Below are 16,814 nucleotides of genomic sequence, written 5' to 3' on the forward strand. Positions count from 1 at the left end.
TAAATTAATCAGTCCCGAATCTTTGGTCCAAAATAATCTCTCTGGATATGCTGCAAAAGCCATCTGCTTGACAGAATTTGTTGAAGTGTTGGGGAATGTCTCTGCAAAAGTGGAAAGGGACATTACTGCTGCTCTGATTTAATGACTATCTGAATTTATTTATTTCCTATATATGATTATTTTTAAACTGCTGGATGGTCATCATTACGTGATTATAACTGTAATTATTAAGGTGCCTAGAGCTTTTTGTACAGTGACCTCTTTTTGCTTTAAATCTAAATAAATAAATGTTTGCATATATGTATGTATATAAATGATTGACAAATAAAAGCATTTGTGCAATACTAAGTTATTTCACTGTTGAGCAAAGGTTTTTCAGATTCCTGAATATATATGTTTGTGTGCACAGCGTGATATAATTTTACTAAAAGCACTGAATTGTGAATGTAGAATTCATGAGTCAAAAGTATAGGATACATAGCTTTCCTCCTATAAGCTACTATTTAATCTTTTACATATTTGAATGCTAATAAAATAATTAACACCAATTGACATTTCAGTCTTGGTTTAATTTTTAAATTAATGTTTTTCTTGTTTCTTCTCAGCCCTCTGATGAAGATACTGTCAGCCTTAATGTACCAATGTCAAACATTATGGAAGAAGATCAGACTATAAAGGAAGATTCGGGTCACCACATCAACCTAGTCCAAGGTCTGAATGTAAAGAAGAGAAAGTTAACCGTAACAGGAATTCTGCCCACTATTCTATATGTAATGCTGTATGAGTGCAATTCACAAAAAACTTCCCAACCTAAGTTTCTATTAACAGCGTGGTTAAAACCTACTATTTCAGTTTACCACTATTTTTCCTGGAAAATTTATGAAGCACATTTAGTTTTGTACTTCTAAGAACAATCACTTAGGCCTGAAACTACAAAGGCACTTAGGCACTTAAGCCCCAGACTTAGATGCCTGCTATCTCACTCGAGGTGCCTGGATGCCTATCTCCTGCTTAAGCCTCAGAGTGATCCACGAACCAGAGGAAGGTAGGCGTTTGTCTACCTAACTCGCATGCATATCCTGATCCCTGTAGGCGTGCTCCGAGGCTGCCTATTGGATCAGGTACCATTCAAAATCTGGGCAGAGGAGGAGGAGGAGGACATGGAAGGTGGAGGTGGTGGTGCATCTTTAAATTTTTAGCCTAGTGGTTAGAGCACTTACTTGGGATGTGGGGCAACCAGGTTCAGTTCAGTTCCCTCCTCAGGCAGAGGTGGGGAAAAAGGAATTAAACACGGGTCTCCCACACCTCTCAGGAGAGTGCTCTAACCACTAAGCTATGGCATACAATAACTCCCCACTTAATGTCCTCTCGCTTAACGTTGTTTCGATCTTACGTCCCTGCTCAATTACAGAACATGCTCTATTTAAAGTTGTGCAATGCTTCGTTATAATGTCCTGCTTTGTCCACAGCTGGCAGCCCCCCATCAACTCCCTTATGCCCCCCCTTCCGCCCGCCGGCAGACCCCACGGATCAGTGCCTTCCCCTTCCTCCCCCGGCCTCCTGCCCGCGGCAGTCAGCTGGCTTGCGACGTTCAGGAAGGAAGGGAGAGGAGCAAGGACCCGGCGTGCAGGCTCCCCCTCCATCCCCTGCCTTCTGCTCATGGCAAGGGGGGAGGGGGGAGCCTGCATGCTGAGTCCTCGCTCCTCCCCCCTCCCTCCTGCCCCCTGAACGTCACAAGCCAGCTGATTGCCGCAGGCAGGAGAGAGGAGGGAGGAGCGAGGACGCGGCACACCTCCCTCCTCCATCTCCTGCCTGTGGCAATCAGCTGGCTTGCGGTGTTCAGGAGGCGGAGGGAGGGGGAGCCTGTGCACCGTGTCCTCGCTCCTCCCTCTTGCCTCCTGAATGCTGCAAGCCAGCTGATTGCTGCGGGCAGGAGGCAGGGGAGGGAGGGGGAGGAGCAAGGATGCGGCATGCGGAGTAAAGGGGGGGGGAAGAAGAGGCAGGTTAAGGGTGGGGGCTTGGAGGAAGGGGTGGCGTGGGTGGGCCAAGGGTTGAGCCTCCCACCCCGGTGCTTGCACAGTAGGAGAAGCTGCTGCCGCTGCCGCACAACGTGCTTTTAGCCTACGTCACCTTCAGCCTCCTTGCCTGCCTCATTGTCTCCAGAGCCAGAGGGCTGTGACTGTGTGGGGTAAGGCGGGGGCACCTCCCAATTATAGTACTGTACTGTATGGCCAAAAAGAATTCCCTGGAACCTAACCCCCCCATTTACATTCATTCTTATGGGGAAATTGGATTCGCTTAACATCGTTTCACTTAGTCGCATTTTTCAGGAACAGAACAATAACTATAACAATAAGTGAGGAGTTACTGTATTCTGATGTGGGGCTCCTTCAGTCTCTCCTATTGAAGCTTTCTACTGTGTATACTTAGTCATTGGGCCAGCGAGAGAAAATGACTCTGTAGCCTGATGGTTAGACCAGCCACCTGAGAAGTAGGAGTACAAGAAATAGATCAGGTATCCTAGACTGACCTAAAATGTACTCTAGTCTGTGTATCTTAATTTCTGTATTGTTAGTGACATTTGTTGCATTTACAATTGATTGATTGCTTTCCATGAGTCATATTCTTCTCTCTCTCATTGGTGTAATTTAGGAGTAACTCCATTGACATGAGTAGAATTGTTCCTGAATTTTACTTGTGAGAGATCAGAATCCAGTCGTGTCACAACATAAAATAAACTTGCATTAAAAGTAAAATGTTTACACTTTATTAGTAGTGGTCCAGTGTAGTCCAAAGTCTTATTTGTTTTTATCATTCTTGTACCTTTTGGATTTCATTTTTGGCTGTGTTGCTGGGCTCTAATAAATTTAAAAGGTTCCTTAGGTGACTCTGATTTAAATGCAAAGTTGGAAAAGCTGACTCAGAAATAATTTTTGTATCTTTTTTGGGTCTTTTGGTCTCATTTCTCACTGGTAGAATTTCATCAGGGACCTTCTCTCATGATTCACAATGAGAAGTTAAGAGAAGCAGGAAACCAGTTTGCTGAAGGATCACATCTCCTCACAACTGAATTTATGAGCTACATCAAGGCAAGTTTGTGATCGATTTTACATGAAAAAAATCTCATGACTACCTTCCTAGCAAGCAGAAATGATAAACTATTGGCACCTTGCTAATAATAAGAGAAGTGCAATTGATATTCATCCTCATCAGTTCAGTGCCACAGAGTGAAAACATGAGCAGGCAGATTAATCATAACAGTAATTTTAAAGCTGTATGGTCAGGTTACCCATAACTCTTATTCTAACCTCACCCTAATCCTTGAGATCTGTCATTTGTTTTGTTTTTGTTTGTTTTGTCATTTTTAATTAGCAGATGTGTTCACCAGTAAAAGTTTACATTTTTCTTCGAGTTCTGGCCCTATGCATATTGCACATGTGGTATACATTTGCTTCATGTTCCTGAGACTGGAGAATTAGCAAGTAGTGCCTGTTGGTCCATGCCGGCACCCTGGCATTCCTCGTGTCCAGTACCGAGGTTATAAGGGGAGGCATGGACTGCCTGCCTCAATAGTTCCTTCTTACCGCCACATGATCTGAGTAGAATCCTCTGTGTCCGAAGCATCTTTATCGTCTTTTTATCTGTAAATTTGTTGTAAATTCTTAGTGTTTACTGGTTTTGGTACTTTTCTAGTATCTTTTCATAGTTAGTATAAAGAGGACTATGCCCAACGTTTTGGGGTTTAAGAGCTTAGTATCCTGCCTCCATTTCCTTTTGGTCACTGATGACCATCACTACTGCCTTCACTGCCTAGAGGAGGCTCACATCTCCACCAAGTGTAGCATCTGCCACTCCTTTCCTCCCTGAACCTGAGAGGGGGGAGAGCTTCAACTGAGAACGTACCTCATGGAGAAAACCATGAGGCCCCAGTGGGATTCAGGCTGGCAGGACCCTTCTGTACATTGGCCTCAGTCTGCGAGCAACATCCTTCTGAGCATGAGCTCTGGAGCAGAGTACAGCTCTAGTAAGCCCAAGGACACGTTGTCTTGGGTCTCTCATGAGACTAACAGACACAAGACCAGATCTCTTTTCAGATCCCCTCACAAAAGGAGGGATCCTTCCATGACTACTTCCAAATCAGGTGTGTCTTAGACTTAGGCCAGCCTAAACCTCCTGACCATAAGGGTAAGCCATGCAGAATCAGGGATACATTGGTACTGACTCCTGTACCAATTAGCAAGCCAAGAGATTGGCATCTGCTGGCACCAACCATCAGCTCCAGACAAGAAGAATCTTCTTAGATGGTACTGGTCCACCCCCATAAGGATCCACCAAGCCTAAGCACATGGATATGCCAAATCTGTCTGTACCAACTACCAGGACATCTCACACTCCCGATCGGACTGAGATTTATACCTCCCCAGAGGATATCTGTGCTCTACCATATTCTCATTCTTCTCTTCTCTCAGGTCTAGCCCTTGTAAGGGATGTTTTGACACCAGAGGAGGAACCCACTTTGAGGAGAAGAAGCTATTCCCCTACTCCGTCCATTCACTGAGTCTCCCTTTACTGTTACCAAGGGCACTGCCAGCGGAAACAGATCCTACCTTTTCATTGGCTCGTCTTGGGTGTCAGATTCAGTCTTCACCTTCACGTGGGGAGGTTAACCCAGATAGAGCCTCTATACTATCTTGGACCCATCTTCCACTCAGACATGATTACCAGCAGTCTCTTGAGTACCCAATACATGGGAGTTCCCCTCAACCAGCATTTGGGGCCCTACTGGGGCCCATGGGATCCCTAAGCATGGCACCCTGGATCCTTGCATGAGTCTGACTGACCCTCTTCCCCTAGACAACAGCAACCAGTACTGCCAGAGCATGCGGAAGAGAAAGATGCAGAGCAGGATCCACTGATATCGGCAGTATCTATAAGCATAGGCTATCATGCCATCCTCAGTATCCCTGCCTGATGACCATAGGCAATGCCAATAACTTTTGCAGAGCGTGGCAACTGAACTTCATATCCCACTTAAAGAGGCCCATGATACACAGCATAAGCTCCTGGACATCCTGCAGTAAACAAGTTCCTCATGGAGCCAGCCAGGGTGGTATGGCACACACCTGCATCTTGCAGCCCTATCCCTAAAACCTCACCACACTGCCCCCACCCACCTTACACATCCTCCACACCCACCTATGTGTGTGGCTGGTGCGCAGCCCTTGATGGTCTGCTGTGCGCACCTTAGAGGGAACACAGGTGAGAGCTTCACTATTCGGTCCTAAACGAAATAATCTCTGAATGGGTAATGACATCCTGGGACTTGTTCACCTCCCAAATGAACAAGAACATCTTCTACTATCCTGGACAGACCACCTGAAGTATGCCTTTCCTCCCATTCCACTGGTCCCGCATGTTCTGCGGAAAATGTGCCATGACAAAATGTGCGTTATTCTCATTGCACCCAACTGGCCCAGGCAGTTTTGGTTTCTGGACCTCCTGCAAATATCAGCCCTTCCTCCTCAGCATCCGCCCCCTCCCAGATCTGCTAACTCAGGAGAATGGTAGAATCAGACATCCCAACCCAAACCCCCTTCACCTCCTAGCCTCGTATTTGGATGGGCATCAGACTTGGAGTCTTGGGGCGTACACATTTAAAGGGTGTTCAAACTGTTCATAAACACGACAGAGAAGATTCCATGAGAAAATGCTGTGTAGCTAAATGAAGGCGTTTCTGTACCTGGATGCAACAAAACTAGATAGCTCCAGAGACAGCAGTTATCCAGGCTATTTTCTAGACTATCTTCTCACTCTCAGATATCAGGCCTTTCTTTTAGCTTTCTGTGGGTACACAGCAATCAGTGCCCTCCACCTTTGGGTAAAGGGCTATTCTATTTATACTTACCCGATAACAGCCAGATTCCTGAAGGGTCTCACTAAGACCTTCCCACCAGTAGCAAAGCCAGCACCACAATGAGACCTCAGTCTTTTTCTCTCAATACTTACCAGACCACCCTTTAAATCATTGGCTACATGCTCGGCGTTCCACCTGTCAATGAAGGTCACCACCTGCATCGCCGTCACTTCAGTCAGGAGGGTGAGTGAACTGGCAGCACTCATGGCCGACCCACCATATTCCACATTCCATAAGGAAAAAGTTTCCCTTCGCCTCCATCCAAAATTCACCCCAAAGGTAGTCTCCTACTTTCACATAAATTAATCAATTCACTTACTGGTATTCCTTCCAAAACCTCATGCTTCCAGTGAAGAGAGGAGACTTCATTCCCTCAATGTCAGATCACCTTTAGCTTTTTATCTGCAAACAACTAAATCTATTAGGAAACCGCTCTTATTTGTCCCTACGGCAGAGCGATCATGGGGACAAGTGTGATCTGCTCATAGGCTCCCTAAGTGGATCTCTGGCTGCAACTTCTTTGCAATCAGTTAGCACAGCTCCCTGGGCATTTGTAGGGTGGCTACCTGGAGTTCTATCCACACCTACTTGAAGGATTATGCTTTAGTCCAAGACTCCTCTTCAAATGAAGTCATTGGGAAAGTGGTATTACAGATCTCAAGACCACCAGCATCCTCTCACCGCCTCCTCTTTCCATGGCCACCCACCTGTAGAATACACAGAGGGACCAGCACTTGAAGAAGAAATGGAGGTTAGTTACCGGTAAATGGAGGTTTGTGAAATGTGTGCTCCCTATCTGTGCTATTCCACTACCTACCCTCCTTCCCCTCCACTTTGGGTCATGTCTGGGTTCGCAGCAGAGAAGGAACTGGAGAGGCAGTTGGTCCACACCTTCCCTTATACCATTGGTGCTGAGCACCAGAAACCCAGGGCACAGGCATGGGCCAACAGACATTATTTCAAATTCTTCAGTCTCAGGCACATGGAGGGCATGCATACCACGTGTGAAATACAGATAGGGACCACACATCTTGAAGAACCTCCAATTACAGGTAAGTAATTTCCATTTATATTTTTAATTGGGCAATTTTTTCATGCATGTCCAGGCTACAGTGATGCCCAGGTGTCTCAAGTTATGAAAAGATGATGGGTTATAAATGTGCATTTAGTTTGTAAAGATCTTGGAAGAAACGTCAAGATCTCCAAAGACAAAGGATATCATCTGCTTTTTGGTAAGCTGAATAAGGATGTACTTCTCTTGAAAAATACAGTGAATAAAGTTCAGTGACTACCTTTCTCAAAGGAGTCTGTTTGTAGCACTGTAGCAAGAAGGTGTGTGTGGTAGTGGGGAGTTAGAGCCATGGATAAGTTTAATGAATTATGTAGAAAGCCATGGGTTTTTCCTCAACAGAAACTTTGGAATTGTATTAAGTGGTATTTCTCTTATATGCTGTAGCTATTTACATCATTACTAGTGAAAACTAAGGGTATGTCTACACTACCCACCGGATCGGCGGGTAGTGATCAATCTATTGGGGATCAATGTATTGCGTCTCGTCTAGACGCGATACATCGATCCCCGAACGCGCTCCCTGTCGACTCCAGAACTCCACCAGGGTGAGAGGCAGAAGCGGAGTCGACGGGGGAGCGGCGGTCGTCAATCCCGCGCCGCGAGGATGCGAAGTAAGTCAATCTAAGGTACGTCGACTTCAGCTACGCTATTCTCATAGCTGAAGTTTCGTATCTTATATCAATCCCCCCCACCCACCACCCCAGTGTAGACCAGGCCTTAGGTGGCTTTACAGTGCGTGTGAGAATGCACACTGTCAGCCATTGTTCCTGCTTTGCCCCTTCACTGCCTTCATGGGAAGTTGGTTAAACTTTGTGAAAATATTACTCTTGTATTGCTGGCATGGTTAGTGAACACGTTGGCTGTCAGCTATGTTGTGTCCAGCTGTGTAAATCACATCTGCCAAGGGAATGCTGTAGCTTACACTTCTGACAGTTTTCAGAACTGATCTGTGACGTCTCTTAGGTTGCTCCATTGTACCTCTCTGTAGTTTTCTGAATTGCTTGTTCTCCATTTTCATTATCCTCTGCCCCCTTTCTTATCGTGGAATTGGATATTATTCCTGAATAATATCTTTCTGAGAAAGTTGCAGTAAAATCCTTATAAACGATCCATAAATCATTCATGAATACAGCCACTTTGTAATTCATGAATTTCAGCTGGTTCGTTATGTAATGTAACATAACACGATTTTTGGACTGATTTCATCACATATCCCATAATAGTAGGATTTGTATGAAACTTTTTATGCCAAAGTTTGAACAATGTTTATTTTCATATGAGAATTTATTTGCTGGCCAGCTTTGCCAGATTTTTTTTTAAGGACAAAGCAATCTGAAGAGCTCCTGCGTACTTGCCATCAAATTCCTTTCTGAGAGAAAAGTGCTAGATAGCCACGGTGGAGAGAACAGATGTGGTTTCCTGACCTCTTGGAAGTGGAGGGAAAGGAACTTCTAGGTGTGCAAAAGGACTTGCCTTTTTGTAATCCTTCACCCTATTTCCTCTAGCAGCACCACTCTTGCAGGTGTAATTCTACCAATGGAAGGGCCTCCCTAGCAGTTTTGCAGTAGCAGCCATAGAGCACATATACATTAAGAACAGTGTAAAAAAAATCCCCAAACACTCTCAGCCCTCAGTGGCCTCTGCAAAAGAAAATGTAAACTGCTTAATTTAAAAATGTTTTTGTAAAACAGCACATTTCAAATATATTTACTTGTATCAGATACCTACACTTCTAGGGTGAGTGAAGGTATCTGAAGAGTGCAGTTATCTAATACATCCATGTTGCTTGTTGTTATTGCTTACTGGATTGATAAACACATCCTACAGTATCATTAAATGTGGCAAGTGTTTATTGCTAGGATATTCTCTGGATATTAGGAAGAGTTTTTTATGGATGTTGGATATGTGGGACGTAATACGTCAGCTCTAGGAAAAGGGTAGGGATTAAAAAAAGAGGGTCATTGAAACTAAATTTTTTGTTTTGGTTTGCATTTTTAATTTAAAAATCCTGCACATTTTTGAAAGAAATGACTTTCTTTTCATTTTGTTAAATTTTTCGTGCAAAATTTCTTTTCATCCACCCAGCTCTGATAAACATCTATATAATGCTTTACATCTTCAAAGCACTTTACAAACATCACCTATTTAATTTTCACATCTCTTTTGTGAGGTAGGTGAGTAATGTTATCCCTACCTGACATATGGACATGTAGGCATAGAGAGGTTAAGGGAGCCGGTTTTCTCTTGAGGATCAACATGGTGGGGTAGAAGGAAATAGAAGACTTCTATCTACTCTCTCCTCCCCGAAACTGGATCTTCCATTAGAAGCTGCCATTAAATGCCTGTTGTGCATTAACACTTTCTCTCCTCTAAGATGTGCTATAGAACTATTGGCTAGTCCCTCAACAATGCCCTCAGCCTGGCTATAATCTAGCATTTTCGGCACCTCATTGTAGACTGTGTTGCAGAGCTTAGTTCAGGGATGCAGAGGTGCTATTAAAGAATTTTAGAGTGGGAAAAATATTGCCTCAGATGTGGATTTTGATACCCTCTTGATGCTAATGACAGGTGAGATTACCAAAAGTGCTTGAGCTAACAGTCCACAGGTTTTATGAGGGGGAGAGTTGAGGCAAGGCATTTTCCTTGTTGATCTGCAAGACTGCGAATTTGTTGGGCTCTTTAGTTCACACTACAGATTTTATATATCTTTTTCCCAAGATGTATTTTGGGAAGGTGGGAGACTTTAAGGCTGGTATAAATTATTGAAGCATATCCACATGAGAGTTTGAACCAGTTTAACTAAATTGATTTAAAACATAACTTGTTAAAATGGTTCAACTTGCAGTATAGACAAGGCCTTAGTTTTAGTGGGTTTAGGAGGATTTTATATGAGATTGGTCCTAATTTATGTGCTTTATTATTTAATTTGTGTACATAAGCCCAAAGCTTCAGATGGTTATCTTTTTAAATAAATTAACATAAATAAGGGTTAATGCAGATTTGTGACACACATGGTGGGGGGCATAGTTATTTTTCATTGTATAAAATATCTACATATCCTGTTGGAGAGATCAAATGCTTCATTATTTACTTAATGAAAACTAACAGATGAAAAGAATGGCTTTATTTGTGGTATTGGAGACTGACTTTGGGAATAAAGCCATATTTTGTGATGAGGAATGTTAGAGATGCCAGTGCACAATTCAGTGATACATCTGGCAAAATCAGACGGCATTTATTGGTACAGGGTTCCTGAGATGGATGTGCCAAACACATGGCATTGAAAATAGTTAGTCCTTTTGTCTGTTATTCATTCCCTGCCAGTGCAAGTGCACATCCATTCAGACAGCTTCCGTCCTTACTGGCAGCTGAATTATTTCAGTGTTTCTGCATGTTGGAGATGAAAAAGAAAGCAAATGTATAAAGTTCCAAATGGAAATATAAGTATCGGATGCACCTTTACAAATATTAACCAGCAGTTCATAATTATGGATGCACCTGGTAGCAACGCCACAGTTGGAGATCTGTTTTAAAATGGGGTTAGAATGAAGCACAAATTCTTGTTTTCCCTCCTAAAAGTAGGTGAGAAAATTGGTGTGCAATTTCCCACAATTAGTTTTTAAGATGTGAATTTTCTGTGAGGTTTATGTTTTGTTTCTTTTAATAATTTCTAACAGGAAGCCTTTAAATTAGAGCTTTGGCTAAAATGTATCATTCGCAGATCTACTTTCATCATAAACTGATATTGCTTTAAAGCACTGGTTCCCAAACTTGTTCCGCCGCTTGTGCAGGGAAAGCCCCTGGCGGGCTGGGCCGGTTTGTTTACCTGCCGCGTCCGCAGGTTTGGCTGATCGCAGCTCCCACTGGCCGCGGTTTGCTGCTCCAGGCCAACGGGACCTGCTGAAAGCGGCGGCCAGTATGTCCCTCGGCCCGTGCCACTTCCAGCAGCTCCCACTGCTTTTTATTATCTAAATCGGGGTAGGCAACCTATGGCACACGAGTTGATTTTCAGTGGAACTCACACTGCCCGGGTCTTGGTCACCGGTCCAGGGGGCTCTGCATTTTAATTTAATTTTAAATGAAGCTTCTTAAACATTTTAAAAACCTTATTTACTTTACATACAACAATAGTTTAGTTATATATTATAGATTTATAGAAAGAGACCTTCTAAAAACATTAAAATATATTACTGGCATGCAAAACCTTAAATTAGAGTGAATAAATGAAGACTCGGCACACCACTTCTGAAAGGTTGCCAACCGTTGATCTAAATGCACAAAACTTAGTAGAAAGGTGGACCTTTAGAAGATCTGTTTCTTTTTAAAAAAATGAATGTAAAGTGATTTGTAGCCATTATTCACATTATAACTACACTTGTCTGTAAGAATGTATCTTTCATCATATAAATAAATATTTTCCTACTGCACTTCAAATGCCAACCCCAGTGGTTCACCCCTTCCTTCCTCATATATTGCCAATCCCCAAGTACAGATTAAAAAAAAATCCTAGAAAATTAATGCAGAAAAATTGTTATGAAGCACTCAGAATTGCTGTACACGTCTGACACAAAGCCATCGAAACAAGGAAATGAGAAGTGACCTAACAGTTATTCTCTCTTTCTCCACCCACAAGCACACATCTTTACGTTATCACAACTACAGTACAAAACAGATCATGCACCACTTAGCAACAAAGCTCTTTGTGTATTAATCTATCTTTAAATAGTGATGGAATGGTCTTGATTCTCCTCCCACATATGGGAGTTTAACACCAATGTAAGTCCATTGATTTCAGTGGAGTTACTCCTCATTTACTGTGGTGTAAATGAGAGGAGAATTAGGTTCATGCTTAATTGATGGGTTATTTGCATACATCAGAAGGATATGAGAGAAAATGGGGGCATTCAGTACATAATTCTCATGTTGGTTGACTTATTTTTATATTTAAATGAGGTTAGGCTTTGCCCTCAATAGAATGTGACAATTTAATGAAAGTTGGTGTAATCAGTGTCGTAGTTGGGGGTGGAGAAATAGCAATGAAGTACAGAGCTTAGATTGCTTCAATTAACTACTCTAAACTGATACATGAATTAGGTCAGTGCTTAGTCAGAAGAGGAAACGTTTTATCTGTCTACTTTAATGGCAAATTTCTGTCCTAATGTTCAGTGTAATGTCTGTTCACAGGGCAGAGCAGCAGAATGTGATGAATTATTGCGAATAGAAGAGGACACACATTGGCAAACAGAAGGAATGTAAGTATTCATTTATGTACATAATGAAATAATATCGGTTATAAATTTGAAGTGACCAAAATTTAATTTGCCTTTTGAGTATTTCCTTACCAGCTTATTATTTTGTATACAAGGAAGCATGACATTTATGTAACAATACAATTTGTCTGCATTTTGCTATTTATAGTGTATTGATTAACACAGTGAAAATTTTATTAACATCAATATATTTGTATGTAACTAGAGAATGCAAGTGTTGTTCAACTAGATACTGACATTACATCTGCTAATATTGTTTGTAAAAGGTCAAAAGGCCTGTGTCAACATTTTTAAGGCCAAAGTTTGACCTATGATAAAAATATTATAATTTGATTGGAAAAATGCTGAAACTTACTGTGTGTGTGTATGTGTGTTTTAACACACTTTCCTGGCCCTGTAATAATAGTTAATTCAAAAACACTATTTCAAGACTAGTGTTGACAAACATCAGTTGATGAACATACATGAAATAGATGGTTTAAAATGAAACTGAACTGTTAATTGAAGTTTTTGTTAAGCAAAACAAGTGTTCATTTCTGCTTTGCTAAAAGTTCAGATGAAAAAAATCAGTAGTTGCCAAAAGAATAAAGAAAAATTAGGTTCTTTTAAAGCTTTTAAAAGTATTACAAAATTTCAAACTAAAAGATAAAATACTATTTTAAAAATTGCCAGTGTCCTTATACTAGAACAATAAACTTCATTAATCAAGTAAAAAAATTGTTGGTAATTAAATTATTTCAGCATCAGAGGTCAGGATGTTTAAATTGATTGAAATGATAGATGGGGGAATAACTATTTAGTTATTTGTCTTCTAAACTGACTTCCTAGTTTCCACATGAAAATTTCCAAATCCTATATCTGCATATGAATATGCACAAATACAGGATTTTGCTATACAATTTAAACAGCCAATTTGAAAATATTGCCCATTGATTTAAATTCTAACTCCTTTGATACTCACTGTAGTGTCTTTGTTTTCTGCTGTAGAACAAATACATCAAACAAGCAAAATATTGATATAGCCATGATAGATCATTTAAAAGAAGCAGTAGATTTGCTACAAGATCCCAACAGGTATGCTCGTATCAGAGGGTCTCCTGATGTAAGTAATATGTTGTATAGGAAATTCTGTGAGGGTCAAAGTAAAAAAATGTTATTTTTTCTTTTCTTTTTTTTTCATGACTAAATGCCTTCTGCCCTGTATCAATGGGATGTGGGATGTTAACTAGATAGCAGGGGATATGGCATGGTGCCTGGAAGGGCATGGGGGATGTGAGAATGCACAGTTGGCAAGATAGGTCTGGCTTCTCCCCCTCTTCGGATCCTTCACCTTTCTGTTCCCTGAGGCTGAGGGGACTGGGCTGGCTGATTGGCTCTTGCATACTATTTCCACCATTTAAACTTTTCCAAGCTTTTCAATAGCTTCTTATACTTGTTAGCTGCCCTGCCCTCCTTCCATTTAGTTGTAGCATAGGAGTTGTATTTTCAGCATACTACTGGACTGGCTAATTGTCTGTTTTGGGAGGAGGGAGAATTTTTCCCATTGGGTCAAATTGACTGAGGAGTTGTTGTTTTTTTATCTTTGTCAGTGTGTTTTTTTTATCTTTGTCAGGTTGAAAGCAATAGAACAGGGGTTGGCAACCTTTCAGAAGTGGTGTGCCGAGTCTTCATTTATTCACTGTCATTTAAGGTTTCGCGTGCCAGTAATACATTTTAACATTTTTAGAAGGTCTCTTTCTATAAGTCTATAATATATAACTAAACTATTGTTGTATGTAAAATAAATAAGGTTTTTAAAATGCTTAAGAAGCTTCATTTAAAATTAAATTAAAATGCAGAGCCCCCCAGACCGGTGGCCAGGACCTGGGCAGTGTGAGTGCCACTGAAAATCAGCTTGCGTGCCGCAGGTTGCCTACCCCTGCAATAGAACTTGAAAGTTTAACATTAGGAAAAGTACAGTTGTCTAATTTGCTGCAACTTGTAGGTAAATGCTAAAAGGGTCAGCTCCCAGAGATAAATGAGACATGGGGTTTCGCTAGTTGACCTCATGCCAATATGAGACGGGGCCCTCTGGTCTTCAGGAAGCAGCAGAGAGGATTCCAAAGTGAGGAGAGTCCTAGGGGTAGTTTGAGGAGGGTCTAACCTGACTTATTGGTTATAAGGTGGGAGTTTTATAACCCCACAATGGAACCAGTTAAATGTCTGGTATGTGAAAGCAGGGGGTGGTGCATAGCGCCCATATTCCATGTTAAATTAATAAAGTTGTGGCCTGACATTTAAATTCATCCCCGCATCTGTCATTCAGTCACCTGAATGTTCTTATTAACGTATGTTTGGCTGTTAAAGTTATTTGTTAGTATACAGGATGTTCTTCGGGAATGGGTTATCGGATGTTCTTAACTTGAGAAGTTAATAAAAAAGAAAATTAATTGTTATGTGACCTTTTGACTAAGAGTAACTTAGATATAATCTCCCCTAGATAGTATGCACAGGATTCCCATTATTTTAACACAATGGTGTCCAAACTTCTCCTGTCACCATCCCCCAACCCTCATCAGAAATGGAATCTGCCCATTCTCCCCCTCCCCCTTCATTACTGCACAGTTGGCTCAACAGAGGAGCTTGGGGGAGCAGCTAGGGCTAGAGGCAGAGCTGGCCTGGGGGCAGAGTGGGGCTGGGGCTGGGGTTGGAGCTGGCCTGGAGTCGGAGCAGGAAGTAGAGTGGAGCTGCAGGTGGGGCCAGACCAGGGGGTAAAGTAGAGTTGCGGCTGGGGGCGGGGGCGGGGCTGGGCTGGGAACGAAGCTGCAGCTGGGACCAGAGCTGGGGGCAGAGTGGGGCTGTGTGGCACCACTAGGGGGGTGCGCCCCACAGTTTGGGGATCATTGTGTTAACAGGAACTGTAAATATAATAGAAGCATAGGAATTATAGATGAAGAAAACCTATTTAATCCAGCCATCTAGTTGCACAGAACTGTTCCCCACAATGCTTTTCCTGGTGCTTTGTCTAGCCTAATTTAAACTTTTTCTAGGGATGCGTCTGAAAAAGAATATAAGCCCCACTCTATACTTGCAATTGCCCAGTGGGAGTAGGAGCAGGCCCTTTGTGAACGAACAAAGGATCTGCTTTTTTAATTGTTCTAGCAAATGTATTGTCTGCTCACTTTGCAAATACTTCTCCTTTTAGTTCAGAAGATGAATTGACTTTAGCTTGTGCTGGACAGTTGTCTCTAGAAATATTTGTTGGTTTGAATTAGGTAAGGCAGGTGTTTTTGCTTCATAAAAGAGAAATAACCTCACCAGTTAGAAAAGTTTGTTCATATTAGTTCTGAATTCAGTAATGCAACATTCCAGGTGGCATTGCTTCTGCACCTCACCTGAGGCATGCTCTTTTAATTGGAAGAAATGTTGCTATTTAAAAAACAACAACTTCAGTTTTAAAAATGTGTTAATTAAACATAACAATGAAGAGGTTTCAGTTCTCACCCTTGTAAATAATTCTATTTGTCAGTTAATAACTCAGTGCTGTAACTCATAACACTACACATCTTTCCCCTACCAAACAGAGAAGAGACATTTAAAAATGTAAGGAATTGTTGTTTAATATTTCCGTTTAACTAGGTTTCTTATTCCGAATATATATTATGAAGCAAATACATCTGCAATACTCACTCGTCCGTGAATATTCAGATGGGCCGTTTATTTCAAATACTGCTGATAAGGATAGCCAATCATGCTGTACATATATACAAAACCAGTAAAGAGAAATGTAGAAAATAAATAGAATAGAATAATAAAATAATAGAAAATGTAGATGTGCGTAACTACATGGCTATAGTCTGAACAGTAAAGAGGAAGTTGCACTAATTTCCCAGTTGGTATTTTGCTATTTGTGGCAATTCCAAACCACTTCTAAAGAATAATGGGAACTAGTATTCTGTTGGATTTACGTATGTACAGTTGAATAAGAATTTGCATAACCTGCTGATCAAGGTTTAATATTGTAGTCTTGCATTTGGGTATTGAAGTGAGTGGTGTGTAGATGTGTAGTGGTGTGTAGTTGAACAAGTTAGAAGAAAACCATGATTTAATATATCCATTTAAAAAAATTAAATACCTAATAGAATGTTCATCAAAGATATACCCCAGTGCATTGTTTTTATTTCAAACCTTACAGATTAAGCATGGATATTACAGAGAGCAGTGGTGTGAATCTGTATCCCATGGAATCAACAACAGATTTAGAATTACAGGAGTCTACAGTAAAGTGTGTTTATATTCCTTTTTCAGAAAAAATAATGGATTTGCTAAGTTTCATATTCAAGATTCTACACTTTAAAATGTAATGTGTTGTGTTTTGTATATCCACATACAGTGGCCAAATGCAGATGGAGGAGGCGCCTATCTATCAGGTAGGCTGTTACTATGTTACAAAATATCCAAGAGAGAGAGATAGAAAATGTATCGCCAATTACATTAGCTATTGGACCAGTAAATGAACAAAATTTAGTGGTCTGCAAGAGAAAAATATTGCTTTTGGAAGTTTTGCATATCTTTTTCT

At 41.3% G+C, this 16,814-nt stretch overlaps 1 protein-coding gene across 3 annotated transcripts in view; it reads left to right on the forward strand.

Annotated features, from left to right (window-relative positions):
* Positions 1 to 16,814, forward strand: part of LRCH1 (leucine rich repeats and calponin homology domain containing 1) — a 247,150-nt gene that overhangs the window by 161,005 nt on the left and 69,331 nt on the right. For 2 of the 3 annotated variants that reach the window (XM_045013584.1, XM_045013603.1), the window contains exons 8-13: positions 606 to 711; positions 2,977 to 3,089; positions 12,171 to 12,238; positions 13,244 to 13,330; positions 16,431 to 16,520; positions 16,629 to 16,665. In XM_045013584.1, the coding sequence (XP_044869519.1) occupies positions 606 to 711; positions 2,977 to 3,089; positions 12,171 to 12,238; positions 13,244 to 13,330; positions 16,431 to 16,520; positions 16,629 to 16,665 (501 nt within the window). The remainder of the gene's footprint in view (positions 1 to 605; positions 712 to 2,976; positions 3,090 to 12,170; positions 12,239 to 13,243; positions 13,331 to 16,430; positions 16,521 to 16,628; positions 16,666 to 16,814) is intronic. The other variant, XM_045013592.1, reaches the window with a different exon arrangement.

Source organism: Mauremys mutica, chromosome 1 (assembly GCF_020497125.1).
Source record: "Mauremys mutica isolate MM-2020 ecotype Southern chromosome 1, ASM2049712v1, whole genome shotgun sequence".
Classification (NCBI taxonomy): Eukaryota; Metazoa; Chordata; order Testudines; family Geoemydidae; genus Mauremys; species Mauremys mutica.